Here is a 20,398-nt window from a genome sequence, read left to right as displayed (position 1 = left end):
TCAGGGGATCTCTAGGGTGAGGTCAGAGGCAAACGAAACAGGGAATGACTGGGGGGACCAACAGACTGCCTCCTGTCTCAGCAAGGGCAGGGACCCAAGGCTTCCTGTGTCCATCCCTCCCCTCCCTGGGTCAGAACCCAAGAGAAAAGCAAGGAGAGACAGAGGGCCAAGGCCAGCAGGGTTGGGAGTTGGCAGTCCAGAGGTGGTGGGGCCGGAACATGGTTGGGAGAGGGGGGCCGGAAGTCGCCCTGGGCCCTGGGCCTGCCACAAGATGGAGGCCAAAGGCAGGAAATGGAGACCAGGGGGAAGGGGAGCAGCAGAACCCAGGAAGAGGGCCATCTGGACCCGGGGGGCCAGGTATTCAACCCCCAGTGCTGTTCTCACTCCCCAGGGCCCCTCAGGACCTGAGCCCACCCCCACAGCAACCTCCATCAGCCCATCCACCAGGCCAAGGCAGGCGGGCCCACCCCAGAGAGCCACGTTTAAGCTGAGACAAACATGCCTCTCCCCACCCCCAACGCCAGGCCTTCCCTCAGCCCTTTTCTCCTGTCCAGGACTTGATTTTTTAAAAATACCCCTCAGAAAGCAAAATCCAAGGGCCAAAATCCCTTCTGCACATCAAAATATTATCCCCTAAAATCCAGAAGTTACCCTCCTATATCCCATGGCATCTTTTACCACCCCCTCTTCCGACACACCCCCCAAAACTCTGAACAATCTGAAAGATCTAAGGTGGTGTATGTAAGCAGTCTTTTTAGGCCCCCGAAGATGCCAGACCCCTCCCAGAGACCCCTCTTTGTCCTCCATCAAATTCTGCCAAGGCCTCCTGCTCCTCCTCCACCCTCCAGAGCCCCCAAACTAAGAGTTGCCCTCAGCTCCCACCTCAGCAGAGCCTTTGTGGGGGTGAAAGAGAAATTAAACACTATCCTAATGGCTGGGGATGTTGAGGGGCTCTCTGGTCTCAGCCTTTGGTTTCTGTCTGGGGGGGCCACAGTTTAGGGGTGTGAGAAAGCCTCTCCAATCATCCCCCCCAATTCCAAGACTGACAAAGCCCAACCCCACCCCAGCACGTACCTCCAAACCTCCCCCCAACCGCCATGTCTCCTGAAAACAGAGGACACTTCCCTCCCCACTTACCTCAGCTACTCTCCCCTGAGATCCTGGTCCCCTATTTTGAAAAGAGCAAAATTTGGGGTGCATCCCTCACATTTGGGGTGCAGGAGAAAGGAGCCGCCCCAGTCGCATCGCTGGCCTCCTTCCTCTCGGCTGGCTCAGGGACTGGGGAGTGCCCTGGGGAGGGGGCACCCCCACAAGAGAGCTCAGGAGGGGGTTCCTCCACTCCCAGTCAGAATCGGGGACACCCCCCCAAAACCCGTCCCAGCCCATCCGTCTCCAACTCGGCGGGAGAGGCAGCTGCAATGCCCCAGTCAGATTCCCCCAACACTACATTCCTCACCCTATCTAGAGGGGTCCCGGGGTCCCCAAAAAATCCCAAAAAAATCTAGGATGTTGGGGGGACGGTCCTGGACTAGCTCCCCAAATTTGGGGTCCTCAGATAGCCCCGTTTTTTCAGGAAAATTCCATCTTTTGCCTGCCTCCCGCCAGCCCTGCTCTGTCCCGATGCCAATTTTGGAAGTCACTCCCTCCTTCCTCCTCCCCGTCTCTCCAGCACCCCCCACACACACCGCTCGGGGGCTAGGGTCCAGGACACCTGGCTTCCAGACCACGGGAAGCACTCTTCAAAGGGTTAGAGGCCAGGAGGTCAAGCTCATTGCCCCTGTCTTAAGGAAGCAGGAAAGCCCGATCCTCCCTTCCCCTCCCCCCTGGCTGGTCTCCGTGGTGGTTTAGGAAAGCCTGGAGGATTGGAATCTGCCATTGCTGTTGCACAGGCAGTTTTTTTTTTCTTGGGTTGGGGGGGTGGGCGGTGGGAGGGAGAGAGGGGAGGAGAGTCGAAGAGAGAAGGGACCCAGGCGCGAGGAGCTGGCCTGGCTTACCCTGTAGCCCGGGCTGCCGTGGGGAACCCCTCCCCCTATCTCACCCACACTCCCAGTCCTCTGTCTGCTTTCTGTTTGGGGCTCATCCTAAAAAATTAGGGTACAAGAATCACCTACTGTACTCCACCAGCACCCCTCCTTGCCACAGTTCCAATAGCACTGCTCTGATCAGGGATGTCCACTTTGCCAAGAGACACCCCATTTTCCTTCAACTTCCCCCAAACTAAGGTGTGTTCCCTTAAGAAAGTGGGGTTCAGAGTCTGAAACCACCTTTTCACCTTCGCTTCTCCTTCAAGCCACATAATAATAAAAGGAGATATCACACCCTTTCCAAGTTTCTCCCTTAGAATCCTGGGCTTATTTGGGGGTTCACTAAAGAAATTTCTAGAATCAGGGGTGAGAGGGCACTATAAGCAAAAGACATCCCGAACCAAGATCGTGCTCCAAATTAAGTGAACCCCCAAATCAGTCTCATATTTTGATTATCCCTTCGCTTCACCAAAAGCATCCAGAGTGATAACCACCCCCACTCCCCGCAAAATAAGGACATCCCAGAACTTTAGTCTCCTGTCCTCATGGCCCTCACCTTGTTTCTCCCCCAGGAAAAAGCATCTTGGGTATTCGTGCACACACAGGAATAGCCCACGTCAAAGTGAGTTTCCACAAGACTCAAATATAAAAGTTCACTCCCCCGCCAGGACCCCCAATCACAGAAAGCCTTGAACCTGCTCCCAGCCTCCTACAATATTCCACCTCAAAGTAATTTTTAAAACTCCAAATTGAGTGTCCTGTCCCCCCAAATCTAATCTGAGCCTTGAGACTTAGATGGCACCCCAAAATAGACTGCACCCCCAAATCAGCATGACTACTTTGGCTCTGCTGATAACCCAAGATGACACAGATGATCACACTCTCTAAATTGTGGGTGTCAGAACACCCAGAACGAATGTAGCTTCAAAATCAGCTCCATATCTGAAATTTACCACATAGGCCCTCAAAGACTGAGTGCAGCCAGCAGTGCTCATAACAATCAAATCAACTTAACACCCCATAATAAACAGCCACCCCACAACCGACCAAATAATACTCCATCCTGATGCCAAAGGGACCCCCTAGTCTAATTCCCATCTCCAAGCTGGGCAGAGACCCAAGTAACCCTCACATGTCAAAGCCACCTCATCATCCTGAATCCTCAGTGGTCCCCAGTTCCTGGGTTCTCAGCTGTTCTTTCATGCATTCAAATAAAAACACACTCCAGTCTGAAGTGGGGGTCCCCGGGCCTGATATCCAGCCCCACGGACCATGATCGGTCATTCCTAGCCAACTGTACACTCTCCCCAGCCCATATCCGTGAAGCTTCTGCTTTGCAGCTGGATTTAGCTCTAGCACCCCTGCTCCCAATGAGCCTTTCCTTGCCTCCCCGCAAGCTCTCCTGAAACAAAATATGAGGGTGTGATCCATGCCCATCTCTCAGATCAGGGACTTCAAATTAGGGTTGTTAGCCCCCTCCTGCCCTCTCTCCCTCCTCCATGTCGTCTTCGCTTCTCTTGTTTACCCCACCCAATTTTAATATTAATGTTCAATTAAAAGTCACCTCCAAAGACATCTGGGTGGCAGTGTCTAGCTTAATTCGAAAAGAAATTCCGGAGTTCCATGCTCAGGTCCCGCTTCTTGTCTCACCCACTCCCCTGGCTCCCACAGCCCGCGATTTCTCACCTCGGGTAGGAGGAACCCCAGGCCGAGGGGAAAGTCCCCTCGGTCTCCTAACTCTAACTCCCTCCGCCCGACCCTAGTCCCCTCCTAGGAGACAGAGGTGCAAAATAAACCCGCGCAAAGGGGAGGAGGCTAAAGGTTTCAGCCGACCAGACCAAATGGATCCTGCGCCCGGGTCTGACTGAGCGCACCCCCGGCCGGGTGGAGACGAGGGGCGAGACGAGGCCGGTGCTCGGCCGCCCCCTCGTGGAAGGAGCCGCACATTGCCGAGCCTTGCCTACTTGCCGCGCTGGACCGCGGCGTCCCGCCAGCCTCCGAGCGCTGCCGACGGGCGGGTACCCGAGGCTCTCGAGAGCGGGGACTGGGGGAGAGCGAGCGGGCTTTGGGCGTGAGTCTGTCTCTCTGGGTCCCTACAAGGACTCAGAAGAGAGTCGGGAGCGAGAGAGGCCGGACGCCTACGTCTCCCGAGCGTCTCTCGCCCTCCCGCCCCCACCTCGGGGCTTTCCCCACCTCCTCGAGGGGAAACAGCTGGCGGAGCCGTCCGGTCGCAGGACAATGGAAGGAAACCAACTAGAAATCATATCCGCTCTCTCTCTACCCCGCCCGGCCAGAACCCCCCTTTTTGTAGGGCCGTGTAGAGGAGCCTGTCATTCACACCACACCCTCCCCCTGTCTGAGACCCCACGGGTGCCCACTGTCGCCTCCCCAAACCTGCTGTCTCGTTGGGCTCCCCTTTTCTCCCCTAACCCAGTAAAAGAGGAGGAGAGGGGGTTGCTGTACGCACTTTGTCCTGCAACCAAGGTTGGCTCCTGGCAAACCCTCCCAAAAGCCAGCACACCAATTTTCACTGGCCCAGGCCTTCCGACGAGTCAGACTCCCGTATTTCCAACCTCGATATCCCTAAACCCCTCCCCAATTCCAACATCCCCGTCCTCGTGTCCACCTGCAGTGACCCAGGCCCCCCTACGTTACGACCACCCCTGGTTTCTGAGGTCCCGCCCTCGAGACGGAGACCCCGCCCTGGGCTTGCCATCTGGAGAGCGAGGGAGGAAGGAAGGATACAGACCCAGGCGTTCACCCCACCTCCACCCCCGCCCCCGACATCCCGGCTAGATAAAGGAGCCGAGGCCAAGAGGGGAGAGAGACCCCGCCCCCCTTAAGAAGAGAAGTCGCGGCCCCTGCGGGACGGGGGTAAGAACGAGAGACTGAGGGAGCCAGACTGCTGGGTCCCCGAAGAGGGTTGGGGCTTGTGGATGGCAGCAAGCCTGAGTCCCAGAAATTGGGCTACACTAGGGACTGGGAACTAGACCGGAGTCGCAGAATTCCGTCGTTCGGGGAAGGGAGCTTCGGCTGAGATTTGGAGGTGTGCGGACGGCAGGCCGTGAGGTCTCTAGGTAGGGTCGGACGCTGGGACGCAGGCGAGCAGAGGGAAGTGGCGGTGCTGGAGGGGCGCTGGACGCGGGATTCCCCACGCTCAACAACGACACAGCGGTGTGGAACCTTCAACTGGCTCCAAGCGCTGTGGGATCTGGAAGAGGCAAGGGAGCGATGGTGTCGTTGAGGGCAGAATGAGCAAGAATTAGGAGGGAGGCTGTATGTGCCGGGGCTAGGGGCTAGAGGCCCGGGCTCTAGCTGCACCTCGGAAGGAAAAGGCAAACAGAGGAGGGAAGGTGTCTTAGGACTGCCTGGATCTAGCGCACTTTCCACGGCCTCTGCAGGCCTGCGTCGCTATGGGTTCCCCCGCCGCCCCGGAGGGAGCGCTGGGCTACGTCCGCGAGTTTACTCGCCACTCCTCCGACGTGCTGGGCAACCTCAACGAGCTGCGCCTGCGCGGGATCCTCACTGACGTCACGCTGCTGGTTGGCGGGCAACCCCTCCGGGCACACAAGGCAGTTCTCATCGCCTGCAGGTTCGAGGGGTGGGGCCTGCGACGGGGGCGGGGCCAAATGGGAAAGGGGCGGGGCCAGACGGCCGTTGAGAGGGAATCCGAAGCCAAGTCTTCCAGAAGCAGGAGACCGAGCGTCCCAGAACTGGGGGCGCGGTGATCGTGAGGAGGTGAAACTTCTTCAGGGGGCGGGGCTTCCTAAAACGGCGAGTGCCTCCCTTGATTCCCCAGCCCCTAATGGACCCATCTGCTCTCTTTCCAGTGGCTTCTTCTATTCAATCTTCCGGGGCCGTGCGGGAGTCGGGGTGGACGTGCTCTCTCTGCCCGGAGGTCCCGAAGCCAGAGGCTTCGCCCCTCTCCTGGACTTCATGTACACTTCGCGCCTGCGCCTCTCTCCGGCCACTGCACCAGCAGTCCTTGCCGCTGCCACCTATTTGCAGATGGAGCACGTGGTCCAGGCATGCCACCGCTTCATCCAGGCCAGGTGAGAGAGCCTGGGTCGGCGTTCTCTGTGGGTGAGGTGGTGCCCCAGGTGTTAAGGGCAAAGGCAGAGATTGGGAAATGGCACTAACGTTGATCACGCTTTCCCCAGCTATGAACCTCTGGGCATCTCCCTGCGGCCTCTGGAAGCAGAACCCCCGACACCCCCAACAGCCCCTCCACCAGGCAGTCCCAGGCGCTCCGAAGGACACCCAGACCCACCTACTGAATCTCGAAGCTGCCGTCAAGGCCCCCCCAGTCCAGCCAGCCCAGACCCCAAGGCCTGCAACTGGAAAAAGTACAAGTACATCGTGCTAAACTCTCAGGTCTCCCAAGCAGGGAGCCTGGTGGGGGAGAGGAGTTCTGGTCAACCTTGCCCCCAAGCCAGGCTCCCCAGTGGAGATGAAGCCTCCAGCAGCAGCAGCAGCAGCAGCAGCAGCAGCAGCAGCAGCAGCAGCAGCAGCAGCGAAGAAGGACCCATTCCTGGTCCCCAGAGCAGGTACAGAGTCTAGAACCTCAAGGATTTGTCAGAGCTGGCCTCAGCCAGGAGACAGAGCCATTGGGCCTTCGTGGTCAGGAGGAAAGGAGATGGGGTGGGTTTCAGAGACACTAGCCCACCTTAGGGAGTTGGCCAGGGACCAGATTTATCCAGCAGGGTGGCACTTTGGCAGTACAATGTACGTGGTTCATTGGTCAATATTGGCTCACCTCCAGAGGGCAGGACTTTGGCTCCAAATTTCCCAGGAGAGATTCCCCCACCTCCCCGCCTACTCACGCTGTCCATACAATCTCTTTTAACCCTTTCCTCTGGGCCTTGCCATCTGCCTAGGCTCTCTCCAACTGCTGCCACTGTGCAGTTCAAATGTGGGGCTCCAGCCAATACCCCCCACCTCCTCACGCCCCAGGCTCAAGAGACCTCTGGATCCCCCTCTGAGCGAGCTCGTCCATTCTTACCAGGTAAGAGCACTTCTTTCCTGCCTTTTCTCCCATGACTGCTCCAGGCAAGTTTGCAGCAAAAAAGCTCCCCAGAAAGCCCTATTCCAATGGTTCCTAAACTTTACTACAAATTAGAATCACCTAGGAAGCTTTTAAACTCCCACTGCCCAGGTCATGCTCCATAGATTGAAATATCTGGACATGGGAACGAGTCATCAGCATTTTTTTAAAGCTCCCCAAGTGCTTCCAATAAGCAGCAAAGTTTGAGGATTTCTGGCCTATCCCCTTTGGGGCTGAATGTTCAGCCCAAAGCTTGTCAGGGACTGTCTTGCAAGCTGTCATCCAGAGTGGTACAAGTGAGGAGGAGATTTTAGCCAGGCATGGTGGCTCATGCCTGTAATGCCAGCACTTTGGGAGGCCAATGCAGGAGGATCACTTTAACCCAGGAGCTCGAGGACAGCCTGGGCAACATGGTAAGACCTGGTCTCTACTAAAAATAAAAATAAAAATTAGCCAGGCATGGTGGTATACACCTGTAGTCCCAGCTACTCAGGAGGGTGAAGTGGAAGGATTACTTGAACCCAGGAAGTAGAGACTGCAGTGAGCCAAGATCACATCACTGCACTCCAGCATAGGCAACACAGCAAGACCCTGTCTCAAAAGAAAAATGGAGAAACAGAAACCTCCTCCCACTAGCAGGGGCCTCCACCTACCACCACTATTTTTTTTTTTTTTTTTTTTTTGAGACAGAGTCTCACTCTCTCACCAGGCTGGAGTGCAGTGGCACAGTCTCGGCTCACTGCAACCTCCACCTCCTGGGTTCAAGCTATTCTCCTGCCTCAGCCTCCTGAGTAGGTGGGACTACAGGCACACGCCACCACACCTAGCTAATTTTTATATTTTTAGTAGAGACAGGGTTTCACCATGTTGGCCAGGATGGTCTCGATCTCTTGATCTTATTCGTGATCCACGTGCCTCGTCCTCCCAAAGTGCTGGGATCACAGGCGTGAGCCACCTCGCCCAGCCACCACCACTGCTATTGAAGAGATTAGCTGAGTACCCTGGAGTCAGATATGGAGTCAGATCTGGCTCATCTTACTATCTTCTTATTTAGCCTCAAGCAAGTCAAACCAGTTCCAGAAGTCTTAACAATAAATTGGGAAAACGAAAGCTACAGTGTGGCTTGAGGATTCACTAGTGCCTGGCTAGCCTTCATTAATTACTACGGTTGCCGTTACCCACACCCCTTGCCAGGAAGTGAATTTTTCAGCTGCCAGAACTGTGAGGCTGTGGCTGGGTGCTCATCGGGGCTGGACCCCTTGGTTCCTGGGGATGAAGACAAACCTTATAAGTGTCAGCTCTGCCGGTCTTCCTTCCGCTACAAGGGCAACCTGGCCAGTCATCGCACAGTGCACACAGGTAGAGGAGGAGAGGGCCCCGGTATTCAAGCCCACAGCTGTCCTTGGGCAAAGTGCCTGACCTCCCATCTTCTCTGCCTCCAGGGGAAAAGCCTTACCACTGCTCAATCTGCGGAGCCCGTTTTAACCGGCCAGCAAATCTGAAAACGCACAGCCGCATCCATTCAGGAGAGAAGCCCTATAAGTGTGAGACGTGTGGCTCACGCTTTGTACAGGTACGAAACCAGTCTCCAAGCGGCCTCAAAGGCAAACCTGCAAGAAGTGGGGAGGGCCAATAGGGAGGGTTCTTCTGTCTCTCCCAGAAACATGATTTGAAATCTCCGCCCTCCCAGGTGGCACATCTGCGGGCGCACGTGCTAATCCACACAGGGGAGAAGCCCTATCCTTGCCCTACCTGCGGGACCCGCTTCCGCCACCTACAGACCCTCAAGAGCCACGTTCGCATCCACACCGGCGAGAAGCCTTACCACGTGGGTACCTGACCTGGCCTGCCCAGTGCCTTAGAATTACCTCTCCTTTGCCTGGGTGTGGGCTCCGAGAGGTGCAGGCCTTGCTGTCCCCAGATCTCTTAGAAATGGGCAGAGGCTGGAAGAGTCCAAGCAAATAAGGGGTGGAGGCTGGGAAGAGGGGTGGGCAGGTATAGAAGTTACGCTCCTCAGCTGGGTGCTGTTTTCTCAGAGAGGAACTAACAAGTGGGAAAATCTTTGCTAAATAAGGTGGGGCCTGGCCCCTCAGCCACACCTGAGGATTTGGCAGGATGTGAGAGTCGAAGAGCTCATCTTCCGCTGGACAGTTCCCTCCTGGGAGAGCTGGACAGCACCCTCCCCAACACCTAAAAGGTGGTTGTGGATGGGGCAGGCCCTGACCTGGCTGTCCTCCCACAGTGCGACCCCTGTGGCCTGCATTTCCGGCACAAGAGTCAACTGCGGCTGCATCTGCGCCAGAAACACGGAGCTGCTACCAACACCAAAGTGCACTACCACATTCTTGGGGGGCCCTAGCTGAGCGCAGGTCCAGACCCCACTTGCTTCCTGTCGGGGGGAAAGCTGCAGGCTCAGGCCTTGCTTCCCTATCAGGCTTGGGCATGGGGGTGTGCAAGGCCACTTTGGTATCAGAAATTGCCACCATCTGAATTTCTCGCTGGGGAGAGCAGGGGTGGCAGATCCCGGCTAGATCTGCCTCTGTTTTGCTGGTCAAAACCTCTTCCCCATGAGCCAGATTGTTCCTGAGGAGAGAGCTAGCTAGGGGCTGGGCGAGGGGAGAGATTGGAGTCCTGGTCTCCCTAAGGGAATAGCCCTCCACCTATGGCCCCCACTGCATTCGGTTTATCTGTAAATATAATTTATTGAGGCCTTTGGGTGGCACCAGGACCTTCATTCTATTCCATTTCTCACTTCCTTCTTCCACAAGTGTGATCAAAAGTGACCTGGAACACAGAAGTTGAGGTCACAGCTCTGCTGGCAGAGATTACTAGCCCTTGGCTCGCTCCTTTGGCTTGGGTGTTTTATATTATTTCTGTCATAACCTTTATCTTTAGAATTGTTCTTTCTCCTGTTTGTTTGCTTGTTAGTTTGTTTAAAATGGAAAAAGGGGTTCTCTGTGTCCTGCCCCTCTAATTCTAGGTCTGGAACCTTTATTTGTTCTAGGGCAGCTCTGGGAGCACGTGGGATTGTGGAATTGGGTCAGGAACCCTCTCTGGTATTCTGGATGTTGTAGGTTCTCTAGCAGGCTAGAAATGGATTTAGACATGTCTCTGTTCTTCAAGAGTGATAGGAACCATTATGTTGAGCCTAAAATGGAGGTAATAATAAATGCGTCCTAGAGGCTATGGGTGCGGGGGATTCCATATCACTCCAGGTAGAGGCCGGCAGTTTTTTCTGCAAGACGGTCCAAAAGCTAAAATGACCGATTAATCTGGGCACTTGGGTTTGGCGCTACTGTATCCATCTATAATGGTAGAGCCTCAAAAGGGCTTAAGTTGAGCCCGTCATCCTCCCACAGGGGGCCTGTTCTTAGCACTGAGTTGATCGCTCCATGGGGGAGAGATCAGAAATTCCTTATCAGAGATGATGTGACGTTTTCTGACTCTGTCCACTCTCTATGAATGTTATGACCTAGGGAAGAATCATGAAACTCTTTACCTTGATTAGATGGTAAAGAGTCTTGACCCAGCCTATACTACGGAGGTATCTGGGTTTGAATGTTACTTGAGGTTCTCTTTATTGAGTTGAACCCCTTCTTCCTTTACTGGGTTTTGGACATCTTCTGGCAAGTGTCCAGATGCCAGAACCTTCTTTGCCTCTAGAAAGTGACGGTGCTTTGTAACCTTACCTTAGAAAAGCTGGGTCTGTGACCTGGTCTTCCCATCACTGCATTCCTGTCCAGAACCAGTGAATGCATTAGAACCTTCCATAGGAAAAGAAAAGGGGCTGAGTTCCATTCTGGGTTTGCTTTAGTTTGGTTGAGATTATTGTTGGCATTACAGATTTAAAAGATTGACTAGCTGATAGGCCAAAGGCCTGTTCTAGTTGACCAAGGTTCAGGTAGGATTAAGAGGTTGGCTGAGGGGTGCAGTTTCTGGTGTAGGCAAGGTAGGTAGAAAGTTAGGAATGGGATTGTCTCTTGAATGGGTGGAGTCTCTGAAATGTTAGAAGATGCCCTGAAGCCTTGATTTATAGTTCTGCCCCTAGCTGCCCTGAGGCCTATTTGATTATGGGACAAGGGTGGAAAGTAAGAAGCACTTTTGAATTCGCGGGGTAGAACTTAAACGATAAGTCAGTACTAGTGGCTATCACCTGGGGACTAGTGAAAAAGCTGCTCTGGTATCCCTAAGGGAATAGCCCTCCACCTGTGGCCCCCATTGCAGAATTAAAGAAGGAAGAAGGGAACGTAGAAGAGTATGTAAGAAGGAACCATGGTTTCTATTTAGCAGATTGGATGGAATAAAGAAGCCTTTCTGTGCTGCCTGCTGTGTCCTGGGTTCTTGCCTGGTGAGGGAGTGGAGGGGGGCTTGGGGACAAGGGAAGAGAGCTCTTCCTCCTGGATAACATCTTGGATTCTGTACCATTCCCCTGTCCCTTCCCACCAGACATTTGAAATAGTCCTTGTTGTCCCCTTCCCTGCCCTTGCCTTCCTGCTCATTGTGTAGGAACCAGTGACTTCATGAAGTTTCTCCGGAGCCACCTGCATCCTGCCGCTCTGAAGTCACTTCCTGCCTGAGGTGTGGAGGCGGCAGGGAGAAACCAGGAAGCCGCTAATAATACCAAGAGGCTGGGGCATGCATCTGTGAGGGGATCTTAATACTCGGGACATGCCTCCACCACCAAGGAAAAGGGCTAGGATTTGGGTCCACTAAGGACCACAGGGGCTGGAGGTGGCACTGAGAAGACTGAGTTAGAACCAACATGCCAGCCCACCTTCCCCCAGCAAGGGGATCCTGAATCTATCCCAGGTCCAGTGCATGCATCTCTCCCACCCTTTCCCCTGTCCTTTGTGTTGCTGGGTGCATATCTCTGTTCTGCCCCATGGGCAGAGGTCAATTCTGATGTTACCTCCCTCTGGGCCTTCCAATTCCTCATCTGTGAAAAAGTCAGTTAACATAATCTCTGCAACTCCCTCCAACACTGAAAGTTTGTGGTTGTCTTAGTCCATTTTCTGTTGCTTATTACAGAATACCTGAAGCTGAGCAATTTATAAAGAAAAGGAATATATTTCTTACAGACACTGAAACTTTGCCCAGGGTCAAGTGGCCACATCTGGTGATTGTCTTCTGGTTGGTGGGGGCTCTCTGCAGCACAGGGTATCACATGGGAAGTGGTAAGTATGCAAACACTGCCAGCTCAGGTCTCTTTTCATCTTCCTGTAAAGCCACAAGTTCCCTTCCCATGATAACCCATCATCCATGAATGGCAGAGCCCATTCTGATTCAGAATGGAATCATCTCTTAAAAGCCCCAGCTCTCAATACTGTCATGTTGAGGACTGAAAGTTTACATATGAATTTCTGGAGGAGACATACAAACCATAGCATTCTGCCCCTGGGCCCCCAAAACTCCTGCCCTCACATACATTCATTCTATCCCCATAATCCCAAAGTCTTAACTCACTGCAGCATCAAGGTCTCATCTGTGAGTTAGTGAAATCAAAACCAGTTATCTGCTTCCAAGATACAATGATGGGAACAGGCATGTGTACACATTCCTATTCCAAAAGGGAGAAATAGGCAAGAAGAAAGGGGTGAAACAGGCCCCCAAGAAAGTCTGAAGCCCAGCAGAGCCAACATTACATCTTTTTGCCGGGGGGCCGGGGGCTTGAGTCTCGCTTGTCACCCGGGCTGGAGTGCAGTGGAACAATCTCGGCTCACTGCAACATCCGCCTCCCGGGTTCAAGCGATGCTTCTGCCTCAGCCTCCCAATTAGCTGGGATTAGAGGTGCCTGCCACCACACCCAACTAATTTTTGTATTTTTAGTAGAGATGGGGTTTCACTCCTGACCTTGTGATTTGCCCTCCTCAGCCTCCTAAAGTGCTGGGATTACAAGTGTGAGCCACTGCGCCCGGTCAACATTATATTTTAAAGGTAGAGAGTAATCTTTTTTGACTAAATGTGGTATCTTCTGACACAGGGTGGAGGTTGGATCCCCAAGGCTTTAAGCAACCCAGCCCCTATAACTTTGGTGAGTGGGCTGGAATCTGGTGCCTGAAGCTTTCGTGGGGCTGCATACTGCCTGTGACTCCGAAGTTCTGGGGGCCTGGTGGTGGTCCCGCTCCCACAGCTCCACTGGGCATTGCCCTACTGAGGACTCTATGCACTGGCCTTGGTCCTATGGCTCCACCAGGGATTACCCCAGTGGGGACTCTGCAGTGACCTCACTTCCACAATTCCAATAGGTATTGTCCTGGTAGGCACTCTCTGAGGCAACTTCACTATCACATTTCTGTTGGTCATTGCTCTGGTGGGGGGCGTTCTCTAGTGGCTCTGCCCCTGTGACAAGTCTCTACCTGGGCCCCTAGGCTTTGAACAACATCCTTTGAAATCTGTGTGGAGGCTGCCAAGCCTTCACAGCTCTTGCATTCTGCAAGACTGCAGAATTAGCATCACAAGGATGCAGCCAAGGTCTATGATTTGCACCTTCTGGAGCTTCAATACAAGCAACACCTGGGGCCACTTAAGCCCCTACCAGGTTGGGTGGGCCACAGAGTGTTACACTGGGGCTTGGGGTGCAGAGTCCTGAGGTAGCCCTGGGTGGTGGAGCCCATGGAGGGCCTGTCTCCTGAAACCCTCTGTCCTCCAAGGCCTCTAGGCCTGTGATGGGAGAGCTAGCCTCAAATATCTCTGAAATGACTTCAGGGACTTTCTTCATTTTCTTGAGGAATAGCACCTGGCTCCCTTTCAGCCATGTTAATCTTTTTCTTTGACAAGCAGTGACTTAGCCACACCCTTGGATTCATCTCCTGAAAATGCTCTTTCATTCTCTACCACGTGGCCAGGCCGAGAATTTTCCAAATTTTTCCACTCTGTTTCTCTTCTCTCTATGAGATCACCATAAGCAGTTAGAAGAAACCACACAACAGCCTCAGCGTTTTGCTGCTTAGAAGTTTCTTCTGCCTGCCAGATACCCTAGTTCATCACTCTCAAGCTCAGCCTTCCATAAAGCCCTTGGGCATGGGCACAGTTCAGCCAAGGTCTTTGCCAGTTCATAACAAGGATGGCCTTTACTCTAGTTTTTAGTACCTTGCTCTTCAGTCCCATCTGAAACCTCATCAGAATGGCTTTTACTTCCATATTTCTTTTTTTTCTTTTTTTTTTTGGGACGGAGTCTAGCACTGTCTGTCACCCAGGCTGGAGTGCAGTGGCACAATCTCGGCTCACTGCAACCTCTGCCTCCCGGGTTCAAGCGATTTTCCTGCCTCGGCCTCCTGAGTAGCTGGGAGACTACAGGCACGTGCCTAAGAAGCTTGGCTTATAATGAAGGAACAGGAAATCCAAGTCATTGGTATTATGGAGAATGGGAAGGACTGGGGGGGTGTTGGCCAGGGGCCTGAGGACCAGTTGGGTAGGAGAGAGCTGACTGCTCCAGTGGCCAGGGTCAGAGTTTGTCTCTTTAGTCTATCCCACCATGAGATCATAAAAGGTGGTTAGGAAGTGGCTGTTACTAGAGGGCAGAGGAAAAAGTTCCAGCGCCAGTGAGGAAGAGGCAGGTGGTGTTGGCAGGGCCCTGTGTGAGCTTACAGCCGCCCTTCCTCTCCTCAGTTATTTTTGGTCTCTGTGACCTGTAGGTTTCCTGTTAGTGGGAACAGAAATGACAGGAACGAATTCCCACTACAGAAATGAAGGCCGGGAGTCCAACTGATTCCCCTTCTCTCTTCCCTTAGCCTTTGAACTTCTCAGGGATCCAGGCCTCTAGATCCGCGTGGACAGGGCTGCGTGTTAGTAGCTTCACGCGCTCCGACAGATACTCCGTTTCCGTCTCCTCTCGTAACCCCTCCCCTACCCCCAACAGGGCCTTGCAATTCCGGAACACCTCATTAAAGCAAGACAGTGCTTTCCTCTCCAGAACCAGTTTACCCACCAATAACCCTTCGGTGTGGGTCTGGGTGCAGAAATGAGGATGAGTCGGCCCGCTAGGTGAAGAGGAAACGGAAGCACCCCGGGAGCTTCCTGGCAGTCCCCGCGTCACGTGGGGCCCAATCTAGTCTGCCTCCTAACTCCCCTTCTTACGCATGCGCCCTTTCACTGCGCGGGTCCCAAGAAAGCCTAAATCCCGCCCTGCCCGGGAGTCCCGCGTCCTGATTGGCTAACTCTGGACCTGGATGTTGGCCTGGGTGGCCCGGCGCCGACACCCCAGCGATAAAATAGATCTTCCACACGGAGACCGGCGCGCTCCAGGGGTGTGGCCCAAACGCAGTTCTGCCCTCTAGCTCCCAGCCAAACACTAAGCCGGGATCGATCCGGCCCCGGCCTGGACTAGCTCAGCTCCGAGCCCGGGGAACCACGCCCCTGGGAGCCTACTGCCTGGCCAGCGCGGGCCTGGTCTTCAATCGTACATCGCCCCCACTTGGGAAAAAGTGCATGAGCCTCTCGCCGCCTCGTCGGGTCCTTCCTCTCTACCTGCCTTTCCAAACCCTCTCGGCCCCGAGCCACCTGGCTGCGTGGGTGGGTGTGCAGAGGTGCGGCGTCCAGAACCCGGCTCCCGCAGAGGCTCTGGGTAGCAAGCAGCCCTGTTACCGCCCAGATGGTGCGTGCGGCCGAGCCCCCCGACGGGGGCTGGGGCTGGATGGTGGTGCTCTCGGCATTCTTCCAGTCGGCGCTGGTGTTCGGGGTGCTCCGCTCCTTTGGGGTCTTCTTCGTGGAGTTTGTGGCGGCGTTTGAGGAGCAAGCATCGCGGATCTCCTGGATCGCCTCCATAGGAATCGCGGTGCAGCAGTTTGGGAGTGAGTGCTGTGCCTGGATCTGGCGGACTTCGACCCTCAGAAGGGAGAGGGAATGCGGGGACCGGAAAGGGGAAGGCGAGGGGTGGGAGATGCAAGCGGGGAGACGCCCGAGATCTTCTCGCAGCGCCCCTTCCACTTCCTCAGGCCCGGTAGGCAGTGCCCTGAGCACGAAGTTCGGGCCCAGGCCGGTGGTGATGACTGGAGGCGTCTTGGCTGCGCTGGGGATGCTGCTCGCCTCTTTTGCTACCTCCTTGACCCACCTATACCTGAGTATTGGGTTGCTGTCAGGTGAGAGCCTGCACAAGGCAGAAGAGTCAAATGCTTAGATGGTTGGATGGTCACCTCCTTCCTGCTTCTTCCAAAAGGTTCAGGGAGAAGCTGAGAGAAAGTTTAGCTAGCACCTGTGCCCAGAAGGCAAATCTTAAAAGGAATGACTAAACCTACAAACGTGGTGAGGAACTAGGAAATTCAGAGATGATGAAATCTGGCCGGTTGCTAAACAGACAAACATGGTGAGGAATTAGGAAATTCAAAGTTGACGAAAACCGGCCAGTCGTGGTGGCTCACACCTGTAATCCCAGCACTTTGGGAGACTGAGGCAGGCGAGTCCCTTGAGGTCAGGAGTTCCAGTCCAGCTTGGCCAACATGGTGAAACCCCATCTCTATTAAAAATACAAAAAGTTAACTGAGCGTGGTGTCACATGCCTGTAATCTCAGCTACTGGGGAAACCGAGACAGAAGAATCCCTTGAACCCGGGAGGCAAAGGTTGCAGTGAGCTGAGATTGCACCACTGCACTCCAGTCTGGGCAGCAGAGCGAGACTCCGTCTCAAAAAAAGAAAAAGAAAAAAAATGAAACCAATTTACAAGCCCAGGGCTAGTTGGACTGGAGTGTAAAAGGAAGAATTACTATAAAATGGTGCTAGGTTCTGTGACTGTGAAATTGATATCATTATTCTATTTACAGCTGAGGAAACGCTTTAAAGCTTATACAACTTGGCAAATGAAGGTTACACAGCCAGAAATGGTACAGCCCAGGTCTAACTCCGAAGTTCTGTGCTAGTTACCTTACAGACTCTGTCTCTAATCCTCACAATCCCAAAAAGCGTATTATTACATTGTGCAGTTGAGAAGGTTGAGGCTGCTAGTGTAAGTAAAATACAAGTTTACACAGCTAGAAAGTGTCCAAACCAAGACTGTATCCCAGGTCTGTGGGACACCAAGTTAAGTACTACATTCTGCTGCTGGGCGATGTGGGGATTACCGGGTGCCCTGAGCTCCCTAAGTGTCCCTAACCCCGACTGGAACAGTTGCTCATGCCGGTGAGCACTTTAGGAGGCTGAGGCGGGTGGATCATGAGGTCACGAGTTTGAGACCAGCCTGGCCAATATGGTGAAACCCCGTCTCTACTAAAAAATACAAAAAATTAGATGGGTGTGGTGGCATGTGCCTGTAATCCCATCTGCTTGGGAGGCTGAGACAGGAGAACTACTTGAACCTAGGAGGTGGAGGTTGCAGTGAGCCAAGATCGTGCCACTGCACTCCAGCCTGAGCAACAGAGTGAGACTCCATCTGAAAAAAAATTAAAAAAAAAAAAAAAAAAAGAGAGTCCCTAACCCCACTTCTTCCTTTTTGACAGGCTCTGGCTGGGCCTTGACCTTCGCTCCGACCCTGGCCTGCCTATCCTGTTACTTCTCTCGCCGTCGATCCCTGGCCACTGGGCTGGCACTGACAGGCGTGGGCCTCTCCTCCTTCGCATTTGCCCCCCTTTTCCAGTGGCTGCTCAGCTGCTACGCCTGGCGGGGGTCCCTACTGCTGCTGTCTGCCATCTCCCTCCACCTGGTGGCCTGTGGTGCTCTCCTCCGGCCACCCTCCCTGGCTGAAGAGACTGCTGTGGGTGGTCCCAGGGCCCAACTCACCTCCCTCCTCCATCATGGCCCCTTCCTCCGTTACACTGTTGCCCTCACCCTGATCAACACTGGCTACTTCATTCCCTACCTCCACCTGGTGGCCCATTTGCAGGACCTGGATTGGGACCCACTGCCTGCTGCCTTCCTACTCTCAGTTGCTGCTATTTCTGACCTCGTGGGGCGTGTGGCCTCTGGATGGCTAGGAGACGCAGTCCCAGGGCCCGTGACACGACTCCTGATGCTCTGGACCACACTGACTGGGGTGTCACTAGCCCTGTTCCCTATAGCTCGGGCTCCCACAGCCCTGGTAGCTCTGGCTGTGGCCTACGGCTTCACATCAGGGGCGCTGGCCCCACTGGCCTTCTCCGTGCTGCCTGAACTAGTAGGGACTAGCAGGATTTACTGTGGCCTGGGACTGTTGCAGATGATAGAGAGCATCGGGGGGCTGCTGGGACCTCCTCTATCAGGTAAGTGGAATGGGGTTCCCAGGGGATCAGGGCTGCCATGTTGCACAGCTAGGGCAGCCTATTTTTTTGGGTTTTTTTTGCAATGGAGTCTTGCTTTGTCGCCCAGGCTGGAGTGCAGTGCCACAATCTCAACTCACTGCAACCTCCACCTCCTGGGTTCAAGCGATTATCCTGCCTCAGCCTCCTGAGTAGCTGGGATTACAGGCTTGCGCCACCACACCCAGCTAGTTTTTGTATTTTTAGTAGAGACAGCGTTTCGCCATGTTGGCCTGGCTGGTCTCAAACTCCTGGCCTCAGGTGATCTGTCCACAGCCTCCCAAAGTGCTAGAATTAGCTGGGATTACAGGCATGAGCCACCGCACCCGGCTGGGGAGGCTACTATTCTCATTACAGTATACGTGAATATTGTACTCTGGTGTAGTACAGTACACAGCCTGCGTGGCCAACCATAGCATCCCTGAAATAGGTCCAAGGGGCAAAGAACGTGGGGCCGAGAAAGTCTGAGTGCAAAGACAAAGAGAAACTAAGTGGAACCCTTGGCAGGGTGCCTACAGCTTGGGTTTTCTGAAGACCCGGCAGAACCTGGCCAGACATAGATGTAGCATTCCAGTGTCTACCCTGACCTTGGGCCCACCGGGCCCTAAACCAGGTGTCTGAGGCACCTGGTCAAAGTTCTGCTGGCTCAGAGTGCCAGAACTTTCAGACCCTTATCTCCTCTTAGCTATTAACTGAAGGTTTAGAAAGGCCACATTTGGCAGAAAGAAAGACATAAGTATGCCTGATTCCATCTGGATCTCCAGATACCTGCCGGCTAGTTTGGAGGTCCTTTCTGAAGGCAGGGAGGTAGTTGAAATTAACTTTTGAGGCCCTTTTGGGAAACCAGAGTTCTCAAGTTTATCCAACTATTCCATGGGAGTTCCACCTCCTCTGAGATAAGTCTTCCCCCCACCCAAAAATGTGTTTGAGCCATCAGCCCCAGCAAACAGATCACCCATGTGTATTCTTATTTCTCTCTTGGACCTAGGCTTCCTCCGGGATGTGACAGGCAACTATACGGCTTCTTTTGTGGTGGCTGGAGCCTTCCTTCTTTCAGGGAGTGGAGTTCTTATCACCCTGCCCCACTTCTTCTCCTGCTTCTCAGCTGCTACCTCCAGGCCCCAGGACCTTGTAACAGAAGCACTGGATACTAAAGTTCCCCTGCCCAAGGAAGGGCTGGAAGAGGACTGAACTCCACAGAGTCAGGCCCAGAAAGTCAGAGCGTGACAGCTCCAGGTCTTCTCTTTCCACGTCTTGGCCTCCACAGAACCACAGTGCCTTAAGATCCTTGATCTGCCTCCCCCTGGAGCAGGCCTGGGGCTCCTGCAAAGTGTGTGCCAACCCCTTCTTGTATTTTCTTGAGGACTCTTATTTCTCCTCCTTTACTTTCCTAACTTTTTCTAAAGGACCCAGGAGTTTTTAAACATCCAGGAGTTCCTGCTTCACTGAGCTGTGCATCAACTGTGAAATCAAAGGCCAAGAGACTTATCATGTTTCGTATACCATCTCTAGTGTTACCTCTTAAGTTTCTTCTCTGAACACTCATGTTTGGGAAACAAGAATGTCCCTTTGAGATAAAATCAAATAAGAAAAGAATGTCCCTTTGAGATAAAATCAAATAAGAAAATTAGATAATAATCACAACCTCAAAATGAGCTGGGGCCCACATGCTTGGGTTGGCTGAATGGAGTCATGCCTGGGAGTGGGGGAGCGTATCCAGGAGCTCTGATGACCCAAGGCATTTTAACCCTGGACTCTGCTCTCTAGCGCACCACATACCTCCCTCTTCCCTATTATCCTTGTGGCTTAGAAAAGAAATTGAGAGAATGCTGAGGACACAGGGTATAGATGTGCAGATAGCTTTGGAAAGAGCAGATAAAGCTGAAGTCTGGGCCTAGGATTCTTGTATTTCCCTCAGGCCCATAGAAGGAGATTGAGGCTGGGCTTGGTGGCTCATGCTTGTAATCCCAGCACTTTGGGAGGCGGAGACGGGCAGATCACCTGAGGCCAGGAGTTCAAGACCAACATGGTCAACATGGAGAAACGCTTTCTCTACTGAAAATATAAAAATTAGCCAGGTGTGGTGGCACACGCCTATAATCCCAGCTACCCAGGAGGCTGAGGCAGGA

At 53.7% G+C, this 20,398-nt stretch overlaps 2 protein-coding genes across 6 annotated transcripts; both read left to right on the top strand.

Moving 5' to 3' along the window:
- The first annotated feature begins 4,863 nt into the window (after positions 1-4,863).
- On the top strand, positions 4,864-11,390 carry BCL6B (BCL6B transcription repressor). 4 transcript variants are annotated; one of them, XM_064378383.1, is made up of 10 exons: positions 4,864-5,101; positions 5,426-5,616; positions 5,855-6,076; positions 6,185-6,503; positions 6,540-6,571; positions 6,902-7,029; positions 8,263-8,427; positions 8,511-8,641; positions 8,759-8,896; positions 9,311-11,390. In XM_064378383.1, the coding sequence occupies exons 2-10, from the start codon at positions 5,438-5,440 to the stop codon at positions 9,425-9,427; spliced, it is 1,431 nt and encodes a 476-aa protein (XP_064234453.1). In that variant the 5' UTR covers positions 4,864-5,101; positions 5,426-5,437; the 3' UTR covers positions 9,428-11,390. The 4 variants fall into 4 exon arrangements, with proteins under 4 accessions (XP_064234453.1, XP_012312837.2, XP_064234454.1 ...); XM_012457414.2 differs by having other exon boundaries at positions 4,864-5,070; positions 6,185-6,571; XM_064378384.1 differs by lacking the exon at positions 8,263-8,427.
- A 93-nt stretch (positions 11,391-11,483) lies between these two features.
- Positions 11,484-19,774, top strand: SLC16A13 (solute carrier family 16 member 13). Of its 2 annotated transcripts, XM_012457415.3 has the most exons (4): positions 11,484-15,857; positions 16,002-16,145; positions 17,496-18,233; positions 19,258-19,774. In XM_012457415.3, exons 1-4 carry the CDS (start codon positions 15,659-15,661, stop codon positions 19,458-19,460), a joined length of 1,284 nt encoding a protein of 427 aa, XP_012312838.1. In that variant the 5' UTR covers positions 11,484-15,658; the 3' UTR covers positions 19,461-19,774. The 2 variants fall into 2 exon arrangements, with proteins under 2 accessions (XP_012312838.1, XP_012312839.1); XM_012457416.3 differs by lacking the exon at positions 16,002-16,145.
- The last annotated feature ends 624 nt before the right edge of the window (positions 19,775-20,398 follow it).

Source organism: Aotus nancymaae, unplaced genomic scaffold (genome assembly GCF_030222135.1).
Source record: "Aotus nancymaae isolate 86718 unplaced genomic scaffold, 86718_ANA_hifiasm-v0.15.2.pri h1tg000018l, whole genome shotgun sequence".
NCBI lineage: Eukaryota > Metazoa > Chordata > Mammalia > Primates > Aotidae > Aotus > Aotus nancymaae.
The sequence above is the reverse complement of the archived record's forward strand: the minus strand, read 5'-3'. Positions and strand labels throughout refer to the sequence as shown.

Bases quoted from the DNA above. Each gene is read 5' to 3' on its own strand.
- BCL6B (XM_012457414.2), top strand. From the start codon at position 5,438: ATGGGTTCCCCCGCCGCCCCGGAGGGAGCGCTGGGCTACGTCCGCGAG. The intron at 6,572-6,901 runs GTACAGAGTCTA...CCATCTGCCTAG, and splicing joins ATTCCTGGTCCCCAGAGCAG to GCTCTCTCCAACTGCTGCCA. The intron at 8,897-9,310 runs GTGGGTACCTGA...GTCCTCCCACAG, and splicing joins CCGGCGAGAAGCCTTACCAC to TGCGACCCCTGTGGCCTGCA.
- SLC16A13 (XM_012457415.3), top strand. From the start codon at position 15,659: ATGGTGCGTGCGGCCGAGCCCCCCGACGGGGGCTGGGGCTGGATGGTG. The intron at 15,858-16,001 runs GTGAGTGCTGTG...CCACTTCCTCAG, and splicing joins CGCGGTGCAGCAGTTTGGGA to GCCCGGTAGGCAGTGCCCTG. The intron at 18,234-19,257 runs GTAAGTGGAATG...TCTTGGACCTAG, and splicing joins GCTGGGACCTCCTCTATCAG to GCTTCCTCCGGGATGTGACA.